General features: G+C 41.6%; 2 protein-coding genes across 4 annotated transcripts in view; both read right to left on the reverse strand.

Moving 5' to 3' along the window:
- LOC114511468 (zinc finger protein 260-like) overlaps nt 1-16,694 on the reverse strand; it is an 87,220-nt gene that overhangs the window by 10,861 nt on the left and 59,665 nt on the right. The window lies entirely within an intron of this gene.
- Nucleotides 1-16,694, reverse strand: part of LOC114511180 (zinc finger protein 530-like) — a 61,580-nt gene that overhangs the window by 10,861 nt on the left and 34,025 nt on the right. The window contains exon 3 of one of the 3 annotated variants that reach the window (XR_004900227.1): nt 14,044-16,354. Coding sequence is in view for 2 of the 3 variants with exons in the window: in XM_028529862.2 (XP_028385663.2) it covers nt 14,280-16,354 (2,075 nt within the window). In the remaining variant the exon portion in view is untranslated. Of the gene's footprint in view, nt 1-6,207; nt 6,757-13,437; nt 16,355-16,694 lie in introns of those variants that run through there. The other 2 variants (XM_036013031.1, XM_028529862.2) reach the window with 2 other exon arrangements.

The raw sequence follows: 16,694 nt of genomic DNA on the forward strand, positions 1-16,694 counted from the left end.
AATATAAATAAGTAAGATCTCTTAAAAAAAGAAAGAAAATTTCAGAGCATTTATGACACTGAAATAGAAACCACAATTTGAAATAATAGAACTAAGTAATGTACCAGAGTTAAGAAAAATCTAAAAACTTATCAGAAATTATAAAAGTCACTTACGCATGAACTTAATCCCCAGCACCCTGGAAATGGCACAAGGATCTCAGCAGTGGCCTGACACTGGAGGCGAACTACTGCCATGGGAAGACTCTACAGTGTTTTCTTGTACATGAAACATCTTTCCCATTAAATCGAATCCCTTGTCCCCTCCTCCCTCCTTTAAATGTGTGCTCTTAACCTCCTCAGGATCCACATGCTTCTCACTCCTGAGTGCTGGTCACTTTATGTTTCCACATAATAGATCAGCTAACAATGTATTATACCATGGAAGATTTTCCTTTGGAATTGTTGGCTGCTTCTTCAATAAAGCCTTGCAACAACCCTGGTTGTGGTCACATTTCTTTAATCACTGCTGTGTAACACACTCCTAGTTCGGCCTCTGAAGCAGTGAGATAATTAGTAAGTGATAATTAAAGCAATGAAACATAATGCCATGGCTATTTTCCACAATTCCAAGTTTGTCTCCTCACACCTTACTGTATCTTTCTCACCTCACTTTTTTCCCCCTCAAATTCTAATGAATACAAGGGATTCACACTTTGTAGAAATGAGACTTTCATGGTAGTCAAGTTTCAAGCATAGCTATAGTTCAAGTAAACACTCCTACCTCTTAGAACTCACTGTCCATTAATGAACACCCACTGAGACCTACCTCTTGTCAGTCTTCAGAACCTGTTGACTTCTACCTATTTAAAGTTTCTCATTTGGGGGGTGGGCATAAGAGGATTACATGACAATGCAAAAACAGTCAATAAAATTTGAAAAATATTTTACAGAAGAAAAGAAAAAATCTCTAGGGATTTGGCAAAAATGATCAAAACCTTTCAGAAATGAAAAAATAAACACTACTGAAAAGTGAAAAATTTTTAAAGTGAAAAATGCTGATTCATACTCTACTAATCATCATGCATACCTTTATGCAGTGTTTTCACCCTAATTTTTATGCCAGGAAGAATCTCCAGTCCCATGGAGACACTGTCACTGCATTAACCAGTATAAGTGTCATCATTTACCAGCAAGGGGGTGAAATCCTGAAGTGAAAAACTTTTCTCTCAGGTTCAGATGCCCACATTCCCAAACCACACAGATGCCAACATTATAGGCATCCTGGCACCAAATGTGCATTTGGTACACTGTCTTTAGTTCCCAGTACATGTCATACTTGTAGATTTTGGGAATAGACCTTGTCTAGAAAATTTAGTAAGAAATGTCATATGCAAATACAGGTGAAATGATCATTATTTCTTGGCAAAGAGATGAGATCTTTGGATCCAAAACCTTTTTCTTGCAGTCAGATGCCCACTTGCAACACCTTTATGGATGACAACCTTTGTAAACATCTTAGGAGCAAATGTAAATTTGCTAAAGGACTGCATTCTCAGATACATGGTCCATTCTTAGAAAATTCAAAACCATACTCCCAAAATACATCAAGAAATCTTAAGGTGGGAAACAAATATTTTCTGGGGTTGCAAAGCAAATACCAAGAAAGACCCAGATGGGATATAGGACCTGCAGGTTACATTCAGCCAGATGACAGTCATGGCACTCTATGGAGTGACCAGGAGATAGATTCCCAGGTTGATACCCCACACACAGAGGCCACAGTGCCCACAGCACCTGCCTCCCTGCATGTGGGTCAGCAGGTTGCTTCAAGCCTGATTACATTCACAAACACACCCCAAAACAAAGGTGCTTGTGAGTACTGGGGGAGTGAGGGGTGCCTGTCCTGGGAATAATTCTGCAGGCAGAGGTGGGCATGGCTTGAATCTGGGCAGGCTGCAGTCACATCCGCAGCTCTGCAAATGCACACCTCAGCACTTGACCTTCTCCAACAGCCTAGAAATGAAACATACCTTACATTCATTTTACAGATGAGAAAACTGAAGCCCAGAAGAAGAAAAGGGTTCATTTTGGGATAGAACAGGGAGAAGTTAGCAACATTTCTGGGATAGTGGAATGGGGAAACTGAGACAAAAAAAATTAAACAATGCCAAAGAGTTTGAGCCACTTATAGGCAGCTGGTGAATCACAAGAACTCATCTCCCCTAACCAAGGACACTCAGAGGAAATGGTTTATGCCTCTCCTCCTTAACCAGAGAATGCATGGTTTGACTCAACATAGTCTGGGAAATAGAGAACAGAGACATAAGTACTGTGATTTGTGCCAGCTAAACACAAGGACAGATAAAGTCAGGTGAACAAATAACCAAAACCATTTTAGAAGCCACACAGAGCCATGATGCAAGTGAAACAGTAGAGTAGACTGAAGAATATTCCCTAACACACCCACGTGCTCATTTTGATTCATCAGCATATTAATAATGCAAGTGGAAAGCTAATAAATATTCTGTTTAAAACATACCCTAGGATTCTTACCCAAAGAACAGAGATAAGCAGCCCACAGTTTAATGAAGTGTTAAGCTAGAAGCCCCCCAAATCCCCAAGGCCCCACAGCTATTGCTTGGAGGAGGGGGGAAGCAGAGAGGGCCATTGTGAGTTACTTGGCATTGGTGAAGAATTTGGCCAATGTTGTAGAAATGTTAAATGATATGCTAGTTCAGAGCCAGGGACATGGGCCTGACTCTACCCCCGGTATAAGAGGTAGCTGGAGGGGATTGCTGTGCTTGTGAGAGAGTGCAGGAAGGTGGTTAGTTCCAAATCCCAGGGCCTTGCTAGGCAGGATAATCAATGACAGCCAAGAAAGGCAGAAATGACCAGTCTGCTGGCAGGTATAACCCTTTGGGGGAGGAGTTGGAAATGGAGCTACTCAGCAAGATCCATGTAATGATTTAAACCTAGGAACAGTGGCAGCCAGGAGTGTGTGCTCTCTCTCCCTCCCTTTGCCTCCCCTCCCCCCGAAATCCCCGCAATGCACCCTGCCCCCAACCAGTCCCGGCTGTGCTTGAGCTCTGTACCATGTGGAATGGAGAGTAAGATATCCCACATAGGCTCTCTTTTGTGCATGCTATTAACCATGAGTTTTGGGAGCAGAGACAGGATTCTTGGCCATGTGGTTTGAAAGAATGCAGAAGGACTCCCAGGGCCTACCATGAGGATGTGGTTTTGGATTTCAAGCAGGAGCCTTGGCCAAGCATGGATCTTTCTACAAAGCTGGAGTACAGACAGGAATGGCCAGGCTAAGGTAGACTGTGTTTGCCTTCCTGGGAGACTGTACCTGTGACTGTCCAGCTTTGCCTTGGGGTTACCGGGGGTGGCAGTAGCGAACTATGCACTTATGGGTGGTCTTTGTTTTCAAAGGGCATGAGCCCTAGCTGGTGTGGCTCAGTGGATTGAGCACCATGTTGTGAACCAATGGGTCACCAGTCCAATTCCCAATCAGGGCATATACCTGGGTTTTAGGCCCAGTCCCCTATGGGGTGCATATGTGAGGAAACCACACATTGGTGCTTCTTTCCCTCTTTCTCCCTCCTTTCTTCTCTCTCTAAAAATAAATAAATATAATCTTTTTTTAAAAAATTAAGGGAGTGAAATCTAACAGCAGAATTTCAATAGTATTCTAAACATGTTTAACTTTTAAATAAATAGCTCCTTTCCTCTCCATAAGACTCTGGCTTTGCAATGAACTATTCTTATGGGTGTCAGACAATAGAACACAGAGGTTCTGTTACAATAGGACGCAACTCAGAGCCGGCTACTCCAAAGCATGCCCATGGCCCTCCCCAGGCATGAACTTTTTACTTCCTCTAAATTCTAAGTATCCCCACAAGCTTTGCAGCCCAGTAGCAGCAGAAATTATCAGCTCCACCCAGGTTTACCCAGTAATGGTGTCTCCATGGCCCCATTTTCTCTGACTTCCCAGTAGCCAGCAGCAGCCCTGCCTTGGCTCATCCTTTCCTCTAATGTTTCTAGGGAGCCAAAGCAGAACACCACCTAGGCTCTCTCCTGTTACTTTTTCTACCCCAAAGCCTTCCTTTGTTTCACCGCAACCAGCCTCTAAAAAACGTACTCTCAAAACCACGTGGACTCGTGATGTGAAGTCTTTCCTACTCAAAGTCAAGATTCCACACATTACATACTAGTTTGTTTGAGACAGACCTGCTCAGGGCCATTTCTCCTACAGTAAGATTCTGGTCTCCAATACGGGGCACTGGAGTAATTTTTTCTCTTTTCTTGTTTTTCTCTCCCTGTTTAATTCACCCTCCTGGCTGTTCTCATCCCTCCTGGGAGGAAACCTACCTGTCAGCTGCAGAGTAAGTCCCTTGTCAAAATGTCAAAGCTCAAACTGAAGGTAAGGCTGCCCTCTGGACATGGAGTCATCTCAACACATGACTGTCCTCAGGTGACATCTGGGAGATGGGGTCCAGTGAGCCAGGAGCTGATCACCCCTGATGCCCAAAGGGTTCCCTTACCATGCCCTTTGCTGGCCTGCATGGAGTATAAGATGCGTGGTAGACACGCCCATGGGGCAAACGTGCTTTGTATTTGTGTTCCTCTCTGTGCCATTCTGGAATTGAGGCTGCCTTCTGAGTAGGGTGAATCCATCCCTGGGGCAGCTAGCCAATGTCCTGGTTGATGGAAAAAACACTTTAAGGGCACGAGGTAGACACGGCCATGAGACTACCACCCACTTTCTCTTTGTCTTTCTTTATCTGCCACTGTGGAGTTGACACTTCTGAGGAATAAATCCATCCTCAGATAATCTAGCCCAGGTCATTGGTGAGGCCACCTGAGGGCAATCCACAGGACATTTCTCCACTTGTTCTATAACTCACCGTTCTCTCTCTGAGGCATTTATTACACCAATTATGACAACCTCATTCCACTCACAATACATTTCATCTCTTGTTACTGGGTTTTTCTTTCTCCCACTTGAATGCTTTTGGGCATGTGATATGTGTAAGTTTTTAAACTAGGCCTAGACTTTCTTTGTTTCCACAACTCATTCATGGCTTTTACAACTTTCATTGAGAGTCCTAACAAATCTTCCTACTGGGGAATTAGAATAAAAGAGATATAGTAAGTCTTTTAAACATCCTAAACTGTGCAGGCTGTGGAAGCAGTAAAAGTGATTGTCCCTCCCTCCAATGTGAGAGGGAAAAACAGGTAATTTTTAAAACTGTAGCAGCTGAAATCCCCCCAAGACTGATAGTTCACCCATCTCCCTCTTCTCCAGCCTCCTTAAAGTTGTCAAGGACAAATAAAAAGGAGAAAAATCTGTTTTCTCTACAATCAATAATACTGCTTATGTGTGTGGTAAAGAATAAAGAACTATGTCAAATTCTTCATGATCCTGTGGTCTGGGAAAATATTAGATACTGCAGCTGGTTTAAGTCTGGGTACTATCTTTTAAAGTTATTAACATAAATACCAAAACAGTAATTACTAGGCAAGTCTTAAGTTCACCTACTTTTAACTTTTTATTACAGAGAAGGTAGAAAATAAGTTTGAGGCTGTTAATCAATGTCTTATTCTTTATTAGAAATATGTCTCTGCCCTAGCTGGTGTGGCTCATTGGACTGAGTGCCAGCCTAGAAAACAAAGTGTCTCACACTGGATTCCCAGTCAGGGTACATGTGTGGGTTGTGGGCCAGGTCCCCAGTAGGGAGTGTGAGAAAGCCAACTACACACTGATATTTCTCTCCTCTTTTTCTGCTCTCCTCTCCCTAAAATAAATAAAATCTTTAAATAAACAAAATGTCTCTCAAAGTTACACATGTGATTTAACAATGGAAGACCCTGAGTTTCTAGAAATTATGAAATATATTTGCCAACCTAAACAATGCTTTTATTTACACAATACAGCACTCACTTTAGAAGCCTCTCTGCATCACCACCTCCTGAAGTGAGACTCAATTGTTGGTTGAATGGACTTGTCATGAGATGGTTGAGTTGGTCACAAAAATGCCCTACCAAGGTGATAGTGCCTTGGGGATTCCAGCCTATCCCTACTTTGGGAGAATCAGCTAACAGCCTCTGTGTTCCAGGCTCAGATCCCAGTCCCTTGTCTCCCTTCCATCAGGCAGGGAAAGACTTCAGTGTCCTACATACACGGGGAGCTGGTTCTTTGTCAAAATTTTGGGAATGTTTGGTTGGAGAAAGACAAAAGCCACGTCCTCCTTGGCATTCTCAGCCTCTGCCTTCTTCTGCTCCTCTTGGGGTATTGCCAGTACTGTACTTGTAGTAGGTACATTCAATGCACCGATGCTCTCACCACCCAGGGACTTCTCCAAAACAACTAATGCAGAGATTGTGAGGTGGAGGGGTACTGTCTTCATGGTGTGTGTGGTAGCTCAAGATATGGCACCTTCACCTCAGAGAACAGGTGGCTGCCAGACCAGCAGCCTTGAGGCAAGGACAACAGCTTGTTGGATCTCCCGACCTTCTCAAGGCCCTTGTGTTTATCACAACCCTGCAGCATTCTCACAGGCTACTGTGGCTCCCTCCCCAGATCTATAAGTAACACCAAGGCTGGATGCAGGGTTCAGTCTGTCTTGAACAATGTGTCACCATAGGTGAGCTCCCCTATAATGTCAGTAATAAATGTCATGTCCACAGCATGTGCACCTCTGCTGGTCCTCTGGGTGGTGTTTTTCACAATATCATAAACACAAGTGCAGTGTAGCTGCCTGGTTTGGAACTCCTGAGAAACATACAGTTTGGCAATAAAAGATACAAAAGGTGAAAATACTTGATGAAAGAGAAAGAATTTGTTCTAAAGTTGGTTATTTCTCGATGACTTAAGAAGAAACAAAGCAAAAGGACTGTGTAAGTGGCACATGGTTTATATAAGTTAAAGAAGCTTTGCAAAGAGATCTGGAAATTATATAGGTAAGTTTAATAATCAATTTAACTAGGTAAATGAATCTAAATATGAAAAGTAAGCTAACACAGAATTTATATGGCTCTCTTTCAGTATGTTAAGTGGAAATAAGTTCTTCTTGTACCTGCCTACAAAGGTCAGATTCTGTTTTATTACATTTATGTGTCATGTTGTGGTAATGACATGCTTAATGAAATTTCAAGAGAATCATTTTTATTCATTATAGATACTGAAATTTTGCCTGCATGGATTAATGTTTCATACATTTGATTATTACCTTAACCTAATAAAAGTTCAAATATCATTTCATAACAATATATAATCCTTAGGTCAAATAAGTTTGACAAACATTAGAATTGACATTTTAAAAGACTCCTTCTTAACCTAGAAATGTCTTTGAGATGGTTCAATGGGCCCCTGAAATATCTCAAGAATTTATTCTTTCTCCTCACAAAAGAGGAATTCTGGATGAAATAGGCCTATTTCCTATACTTATAGCACATGAGAAGCTTTTCTAATTAAAGAGAGAGTAACTAGGATCTACATGTACACATGGTTTATTAGTAAAGCAAACATTTTAGAGGGTATGTAAAAATCTCTAAGAGTCTACACACTGCTGATACATGCTCATCTACATTTGGAAGGTGATGGGATGCGATGTCGTATGCGAAGGAGAGGGACCCTGAAAATCGCACTGGGATCAACCCTGTGAGCAAGTCATTTATTTTTGTCATCTAAAGACAGTCACAGTTTTGTTCTGATCCTTTTATAAATATGTCTCATTGTTTAAAAATCCATGGAAGAGCTGTGAGCTATTCCAAATCATTTTCTAAAAATAAACTTTCAGAACATACCAATGAACAGGACAAGTTTACAAAACTCTAAGCAATAACTGAACTGGCCCTACGTCCGCTGCCCCACGTCTAGGCAAATGGAGCATTAGTCATCAGCTGCACCTATCAGGCAAAACAGATACAAAATGGGCTGCACCAAAGCATCCCTTGAGATTCCCCCAATCCCAGGGTGTCTCCTTGAAAATTGGGCCAAGTTAAGGGTGATGCTCAGGAGAAAAAAAAATACCTCATCATCCTTTGAAGTGACACTGGCCTCAACATAAACCCAAGGACAGAAAAGTCAGGCCTGTAACTGGATGTCTGAATTGTAACACTAATGTCCAAATAGATTTGTTTTGCAAAAATGAAAGCAAATGGAAGAAATGCCTTATACTCAGATGTCCATGGCTCTTTACCAAGACAGAGATTAAGAATGTCTTGTAGAATGTTTGTTGCCATAAAGAGAGATGACTTAGAGAACACCTTCCTCACAGCCCTGGTAAGAGGCTGGACTACGTTTCTAGAGAATCAAACAAAACCCATGGTGAATGCAGAACAGCCTGCTACCCAGCTAACGGCCCTGCTGCTTCCCAAACAGCAGCAGCAGCTCTTTAATTTCTCCTTTGGCAACACAGAACTGCCAGCGCCTGCCCAGGCTGAACAGTCCTGGCACTACCAAGAGCAGAACTGAGTATCATCCAAACCCTAACATGTCACATCTGAGGGAAGGAGCAAATATGGAGCCTAGCAAAGAATTATTCACGTATGTTCCCTTTTCTACATAGTAAGATGCTAGGACAATTCCAGAGCCAGTGCAATAGGAAAACTGAGACAAGGAAATTAAACAAAGGCAAACAGCTTGAGAAACGTACAGACAGCAGGTGAATCACAAGACCCTCTCTCCTAACCAGAAACACCTGAGTACAAATGGTTCGTATCTCCCCTCCCTACCACACAATACACAGCTTCAATTTCCCTGGTCTGGAACATAGAGAACTAAGATCAATGGTCATTTCTGCCAGCTAACCCAAGCACACATGAATTCAGGGGAGCAAGTAACAACAAACCCCATTAAAGCCAGCCACACTCAACAAAAAAGCAAACCACCATAGCACACCAAAAAATATTCCCAAACTTTCCCCTAAGATTGTCACAAGCCAAATAGAAATACAAAGCTCTCAGGACAAAGGCTCAGGGCAGGCTGGCTCCAGAGCACATCAATGCCCCTTCCCTGGCATGAACTTTGTACTTCCTCCTAAACTACCTGTCCCCACAAGATGTGCAGCTACTGGCATCTTGATTCCAAACTACCCTTTGAAAATGTTTGCAAGGTTTCCTTTGCTCTGACTTCCCTGTGACCTGAAAGCAGCCTTGTTGTGGCTCACTCCTTTCTTACTTTCCTAAGGAGCCAAAGCAAAGCACCACCTAGTCTCCTGTTACTTCCTCTACCCTATGTCTCTCCTTGGTTTCACTGTCTTTAGCCTTTATAAACATGTTCTGAACAATCACGTGGACTCCTGTTGTAAAATCTTTCCTGCACAAAGTCAAAACACCACACACTACAGGCTGCCTGAGGAGGATCCGCTCCACATTGGTGCCTTCATGTAACAATTTGACTGTGGGTACCATTTGAGAATCAGAGATTCAAATGCAAGGTCCCTCATTCAGACCATGGTAAGTCTGATCATGACCATCTATTTCACTGTGTATGAGCTTTCGGATTTCAAAACACCCTGCACATCCTGATGCCATTGGGTCTCCTTCAGAGACCTGTTCCATCCGAAGAGCCCCCAAGATATAAAACCAGAAAAATGGGATTACATTACACTACAAAACAAGAGCTTATTGCATTATCAAATGACTAAACTTTTTCAACTGATAGAATGTTAATAGTGGAGGCTAAAACAAAAAGTAGGCAGTGCATTGTGCAACATACAGAGAAAAAATATTAAAACTTAAGTCCAATATAAAAAAATTTATTTCATGAAGCAAGAAAGGTCAGACATGAGAAATTCTAACATGCACCTTTGTTGTTTTGCTGTCCTTTTGCTATAAAACTGCCAAAACTACTATCAGATTAGCTAGAACATAGGATCGGACACATAGCAAAGATACAGGCATAGCAAATGCACATCTGAGAAAAGGCTCATCAATAACCCTTAGAAACATAATTACTAAACAGTGAGATAGCAGCACAATGTTAAAAAAAGGTTAACATCAAAACATGACTGACCAAACGAAATATTCTCTAGGATGTGGAGTAACACAATCTCTCACACACTGCTCGAAGAATGCAAAAGGGTAAAATCAGTTTAGATCAAAAGTTGCTAATCTCTGTAACTCAGCATTCACCTGCCATATGGCTCAGATTGTGCAGAGTTATGGACAAAGGTAAATGAAACTTATGTGTATATAAAGAATTATAACAAATATTTATACCAGCTTAATTTTAGTAAAAAATTAGAAATAACCAAAAGGAATAGATAAATACATAGTGCTACCTTAAACATGAAAATATTTCCAACTTCTGGCCAAGATAGAGGAGAGAGTAGATACACTTTGCTTCCTTGCGCAACTGAAAAATGAACAAATTTAAAAACAACAAAATAAACCAGAACTGCCAAAAACTGAACTGTATGTGGTCTGACAACCAAGAAGTTAAAGAAACATTCATCCTGAAAGGTAGGAGGGGCAGAGACGGGCACCTGCAGTAGCAAGGACACCTGACAAGGCAGTTGCAGACTGTGTGGGCCACGCTCTGGCAGGCAGAAAGAAGGTCCAACATTCAAGTGCAGTTATACAAGGAGGAACAACTGGAGGGTGATACGGACTGCAGAACCAAGGGTTTCAATGTGTGAAACTAAGGCCTCAAAACCTCTGGCTGTAAAAACCTGTGGGTGTTGCAGTGGTGGGAGTAAATTCCAGTCTCACAGGACAGTCCAATGGAGGAATACATCAGGCCCTAGAAAGTACACAAACCCACCCAACTGCGAATAAGCACCACAAGGCCCCAGTTCTCTAGTGGGTAGCAGGGGAAGTGACTGAAAGTGGAGCAACAACCAAGCAAGCTGCATTCCTTCCTCTCAGACACCTGCATTCTGTACAGCACTTACAACATGGTGAAGGGGGTTGTTGTGCCCTGGTGAATACCTAAGGCCCTGCCCCTTACCATGTAAGGCTGGCACCAAAACAAAGAAATATAGCTCAAACAAAAGGACACATCAAAGGTCCAGGAAAATAACTAAGCAATTAGGGGAGACCTAACCGACAAGATGCAGAATTCAAAACACTGGTAATCAGGATGCTCACAGAAAAGACTGAGAATGGATTCAAAAGAGAGAAGTAAGTGAAGCCTGTGAAAAGTGAAATAGGAAATAAAGATATGTAGGGAATCAACAGTGAGGGAAAGAAAACTGGAACTCAAACTTTTAACTATTTGAAACAGAAGGAAAAAATAAACATTGAACTGGAACAAGAAAACACAGGATTCAAAAAATAAGGAAGAGGTGTAGGAACTCTGGTACAACTTATACTTTCCACTGTCCGTATCATAAGGGTACCAGAAGAGGAAAAGCAAGAAATTGAAAATTTATGGGAAAAAGTAATGAAGCAAAAATTCCCCAATCTAGCCAAGGAAAGAGACTTCCAGAAAGTCCAGGAAGCTCAGAGACTCTGAAAGAAATTGGACCCAAGGAGGACCACACCAAGACACATCAGGATTAAATTATCCAAGATTAAAGATAAGAAGAGAACCCTAAAAGGAGCAAGAAAAAAGCAGAAACTTAACTACAAAGAAGTACCCCAAAACCTATCACCTTATTTCTCACAACAAACCTTACAGACAGGAAGGGGTTGGAAGAAAGTATTCAAAGCCATGAAAGGCAAGGACCTACATCCAAGATTACTCTATCCAGCAAAGCTATCATTGAGAATGGAAGGGCAGACAAAGTGCTTCTCAGATAAGGTCAAGTTGAAGGACTTCCTCATCAACAAGCCCTTATTATATGAAATATAAAAGTGAGTTATCTAGAAAAAAAAGATAAAAAATATGCACAGTAAAATGACAACAGACTCACAAGTATCACCAACTGATCCTACAAACAAAAACAAAGAAAACACCTAGAACAGGAACAGAATCACAGAAATGGAGATCACATGGAGAGTTACCAGTGGGGAGGCAAAGGAAGTAGAACGGGGGAAAGGTACAGGGAGTAAGAAACATAAAGGGTAGGTACAAACTAGACAGACAGAGGGAGGCTAAGAATAGTATAGGAAATGGAGAAGCCAAAGAACTTGTATGTATGACCCATGGACATGATCTAAGGGGTCGGGGGAATGCTGGAGAGAGTGGGGTTCAGGATTGAGGGGGAGATAGGGGAGAAAAATTAGGACAACTGTAATAGCATAACCAATAAAATCTACTTAAAAATAATTACTTCTGAGCATAAGTAGATGAACCAATAATATATTAATAAACATCCAAATACATATGCAATGTATATGATAGTGGGAAGTTATTCACATCATCCAATATTAAGAAATTGCAAAGGTATTTATTAGATGCAACATAAATCATTGTTCACTTCCAGAGCTGTGAAGGGCAGGAGAGATTAAAATGGCCATGAGGTAAATTCCTAGAGACAGTAATGGTCAGTACTGTGACAATGGTGATGGTTTCAACGTCATGTATAACTGAATACTGATCAACTATTATACCTGAAATACGATGTTTACTAATTGTGACATTTTAAAAGTTGATCGACATTTTAAAACTGTGTACATGCAACTCATTTTGAAAATAGGGTTAGCAACTTTATCTTCACTCCACATTCTGATGTGCTCTGGGTGACGTGTTTCCAAAGTAACAACACACAAACCAAAAAATAAAATGCTCCCTGAAACCAACAGCAATGCTGGCTGGGTCAAAATAGCTACACCCCTGACTATAGATTCACTTTTTCTTCATTTTTCTTTCTGCCAGGACATCAGTGGCTCTCACATTAACATCACAGAAGCAACAGAAATCCACAAACTTTTTAAAAAATTTTATTCATTTTAGAGAGAAACAGAAAGGTGGGGGAGAGAGAGGGACAAAGGAGAACGGCTCAGAAAGGGAGAAAGAGGAGAGACAAAATGAAATCTGGCATTGTAGTTCCAATTACGTGTGCATTCATTTGTTGTTTCTTGTATGTGTCCTGACCAAGAATTGAAATCACAACCTTGACATATATCAAGATGACACTCTGACCAACTAAGCTACCTGGCCAAGGCCACAACACCTTTTGATTACATTCAATGACAACAAATGAATAAACAGAGATAAATATTACTGCAACCCTGCAATTAGCGTACACACCAATCTTGCAATCATTTTCTCAGAAAAGTTTCTGGATGCATGCTGAGAAAATGCACATTCTGTCTAGTTGCCTGAGTTTCCTCCAGCGCCAGTGACAGCTGTGTTTCTCTTGCAATCCGTTTCCCTAACCTCCATGGTCCTACCACTTCACCATCCCCCAAGGAATTGTAGAAATTATGGCACATGGCCCTTTGCAAGGCCTGGGCCAGAGATTCCCTGCCAAAATATCACCATCCTTTATGTGAAAAAATTTGATGTTGCTTCCAGACACATTGAGGTTGTCATAGCTTTCCCTTCTTTGCAGTGATCTCCATGTCTCTTGAAATTCACAGCATTGAAGCTTCTCATAAGAACTACCAAGCCCACAGTCTTGCCTGGGAACACATGAGCAGGAATGCAAGTCTGGCAAAAACCACTGAGTTGACTTCTGCACCAAACTGTCCCCACGGAGACAGAAAAAGTTGAGACACACATAAAAGTTCTTCACATCTTGATGCTTGTGGGGCCCAAAACTCTTTATAAACTACCCCACACAATAAGTGGAGCGCCCAAGATTAAAGAAGACTTGGGAAAAATTCTTCCATTATTCTACCAAGCTAAGGGAGATCAGCTTGGCAGTTTCTGCATTGGTGATTTCGACACTCAAAAATGACCACTGGTTATGTAAAAAAAACATGTCCCTCAAAAATAAAGTCCTCCCACAAGCTGACATCTGAATTCAGATAATGTTTTCTGGACCAAAATTGAGTCATGTAAATGAGCCAAGTAGTGAGAGTGCAAGGAAAAAAGACCTAAAAAGCTAAGCTAGTCCTAATTTTCTCCAAGAAATCACAGAACAGTTACCTTTTCTGACCATATCAAGCATGATGACTCATGGAATCTCTTGGAACATTATAGTTGGTACAAAGGATATACCTTCAACAGAAATATGCAGTGAGGTGGATCTGGGAAACCACATGGGTAAATCAAGAAAGTGCAACATGGACACACAGGCTTCACATATAAAAATTAATGATGTGGAACCTCCTTACTGTTGATGCTTGGCCGTATAATATGGCTCAGGCAAGGCTTCACGGAATTCTGTTATTTTTATCATGAAAGTAAAACACTGTACATGTCCTAGTATCTAAGACTTCTGCACGTTCATTGTACTAATAAGGCTTTTGTCCTTGGTGAAATCTCTCATGAGAGTGCAAGCTACTCTTACTGCGATACGATTTCCCACATTCACTGCACTCATAAGGCTTTTCTCCTCTGTGAAATCTCTCATGAGAGAGCAGGCTACTTTTTCTGCGATAACACTTTCCACATTCACTGCACACATAAGGTTTTTCTCCTGTGTGAAAATTCTGATGATAACGAAGGCCAGAGTGACTGCGATAAGATTTGCCACATTCACTGCACTCATAAGGCTTTTCTCCTGTGTGAAATCTCTCATGATAACGCAGGCTAATTTTACTGGGATAAGTTTTCCCACATTGACTGCACTGATAGGACTTTTCTCCTGTGTGAATATTCTGATGATAACGAAGGCCAGATTGACTGCGGTAAGATTTGCCACATTCACTGCACTCATAAGGCCTCTCTCCTGTATGAATATTCTGATGACAACGAAGGCCAGTTTTACTGGGATAAGATTTGCCACATTGGCTGCACACATAAGGCCTTTCTCCTGTGTGAATATTCTGATGACAACGAAAGTCATGCTTTTGGATGAAAGATTTCCCACACTCACTGCATTCATATGGCCTTTCTCCAGTGTGAAGTCTCTGATGACAACGAAGTGCACTCTTCTGGAAGAAGGATTTCCCACATTCATTGCACTCATAAGGCCTTTCTCCAGTATGACCTCTCTGATGACAACGAAGTACACTCCTTTTGAAGAAACATTTCCCACATTCATTGCACTCATAAGGCCTTTCCCCAGTGTGAAGACTCTTATGAGACAAAAGGCCAATTTTACTCTGGTAAGATTTCCCACATTCACTACATTCATAAGACCTTTCTCCAGTGTGAAGTCTCTGATGACCACGAAGTGCTTTCTTTCGGAAGAAGGATTTCCCACATTCAGTGCACTCATAAGGTCTTTCTCCTGTGTGAAATCTCTGATGAGAACGAAGACTACCTTTACTGCTATAACATTTCCCACATTCACTGCACTCATAAGGCCTTTCTCCAGTGTGAACTCTCTGATGAGAACGAAGTGAATTCCTTCGGAAAAAAGATTTCCCACATTCACTGCACTCATAAGGCCTTTCTCCAGTGTGAAGTCTCTGATGAGAAAGAAGGATATCACGTCTGGTAAAAGATTTCCCACATTCACTGCACACATAAGGCCTTTCCCCTGTGTGAACTCTCTGATGACGATGGAAGCGAGTACTATCAGAGAAAGATTTCCCACATTCACTACATTCATAAGACCTTTCTCCAGTGTGAATTTTCTCATGTAAATACAGGCTACGTCTTCTTTTAAAAGACTTCCCACATACACTGCACTGATATGGCCTTTCTCCAGTGTGAACTGTCTGATGATAACGAAGTTGAGACAATTTTTTAAAAGATTTCCCACATTCACTGCACTGATGTGGCTTTTGTCCACTGGGAACTCTTTGACAATAACAAAACCTAGATATTCTAGAGACATTTTTCTCACCATCATGGCAAAGAAAACACTGTCCTCCAGTATGGACACCTTTCTTTTGAATATATACGCGACAGCAGTCAATGGCCTTTTTACATTCACTCAGGGTGAAATAATTTTCTCTGCTTTGATTAGTGTCTCCAGATGGCGAGATTTCATTTGGCCTGTCCCTGCCGTGAGTAGTCTCTTGTTGGAGATGTTCTGACTCGGTAAGGATGCCTGGTCCAACCTCCCCACAGGTGAAAAGCTTCTGGGACTCACTGACATTGCAGCCCTCTGCAAGTAGGATCTTGTCCCCATCTCTTCTGAAAGGCTTCTCTCTCACATGGTGCTCTTGCTGCTGGTGACACTTTGTACTGATGTAAAATCTTTTTGCACATGCCCCACATTGCAATGATTTCTGGCTGTGGTGTGCTTCCTGCTCTTTAGTCATGTGGAAAATGTATCTCAGCACTGGCCCACAACTCTCACATGGGTGGCTCTTCTGGGAAGACAAAGTCATCTTGAGATTCTCTGCCTGTACCACTCTTACAGAAATGTTTTTTTCCATCAGTTCTTCCACATCCTCTGTTCCACAGCAGCAACCTGAACAAAAGGAAACACTGGTGAAGTATATGTTGACCTTATGAGGAAGGAATATCCTCAGCATAAATGGTCAGCTCTCACAGCTAGGCATGATTCTATGAAGTCATTTTCAAGAGACATGAGTTACACACTGAAGAAATGGCTGTTATACATCACTGGCCAAAAAGCATGGCAGTCTTAGTGACCTCACCAAGGAAGAGACACAAGTGTTGGATGAAACAGATGTAGGTAGTAAGGGTCTACTACTATTCTTCACATATGGTTTCCTGTAGGATCTTTCCCGCTGGTAGGATGAGGTTGTGTAGAATAATTTCAATGAGCTCAACCTCATCGGGATCAA

The sequence above is a fragment of the Phyllostomus discolor genome, chromosome 12, assembly GCF_004126475.2.
Source record: "Phyllostomus discolor isolate MPI-MPIP mPhyDis1 chromosome 12, mPhyDis1.pri.v3, whole genome shotgun sequence".
Taxonomy (NCBI): domain Eukaryota; kingdom Metazoa; phylum Chordata; class Mammalia; order Chiroptera; family Phyllostomidae; genus Phyllostomus; species Phyllostomus discolor.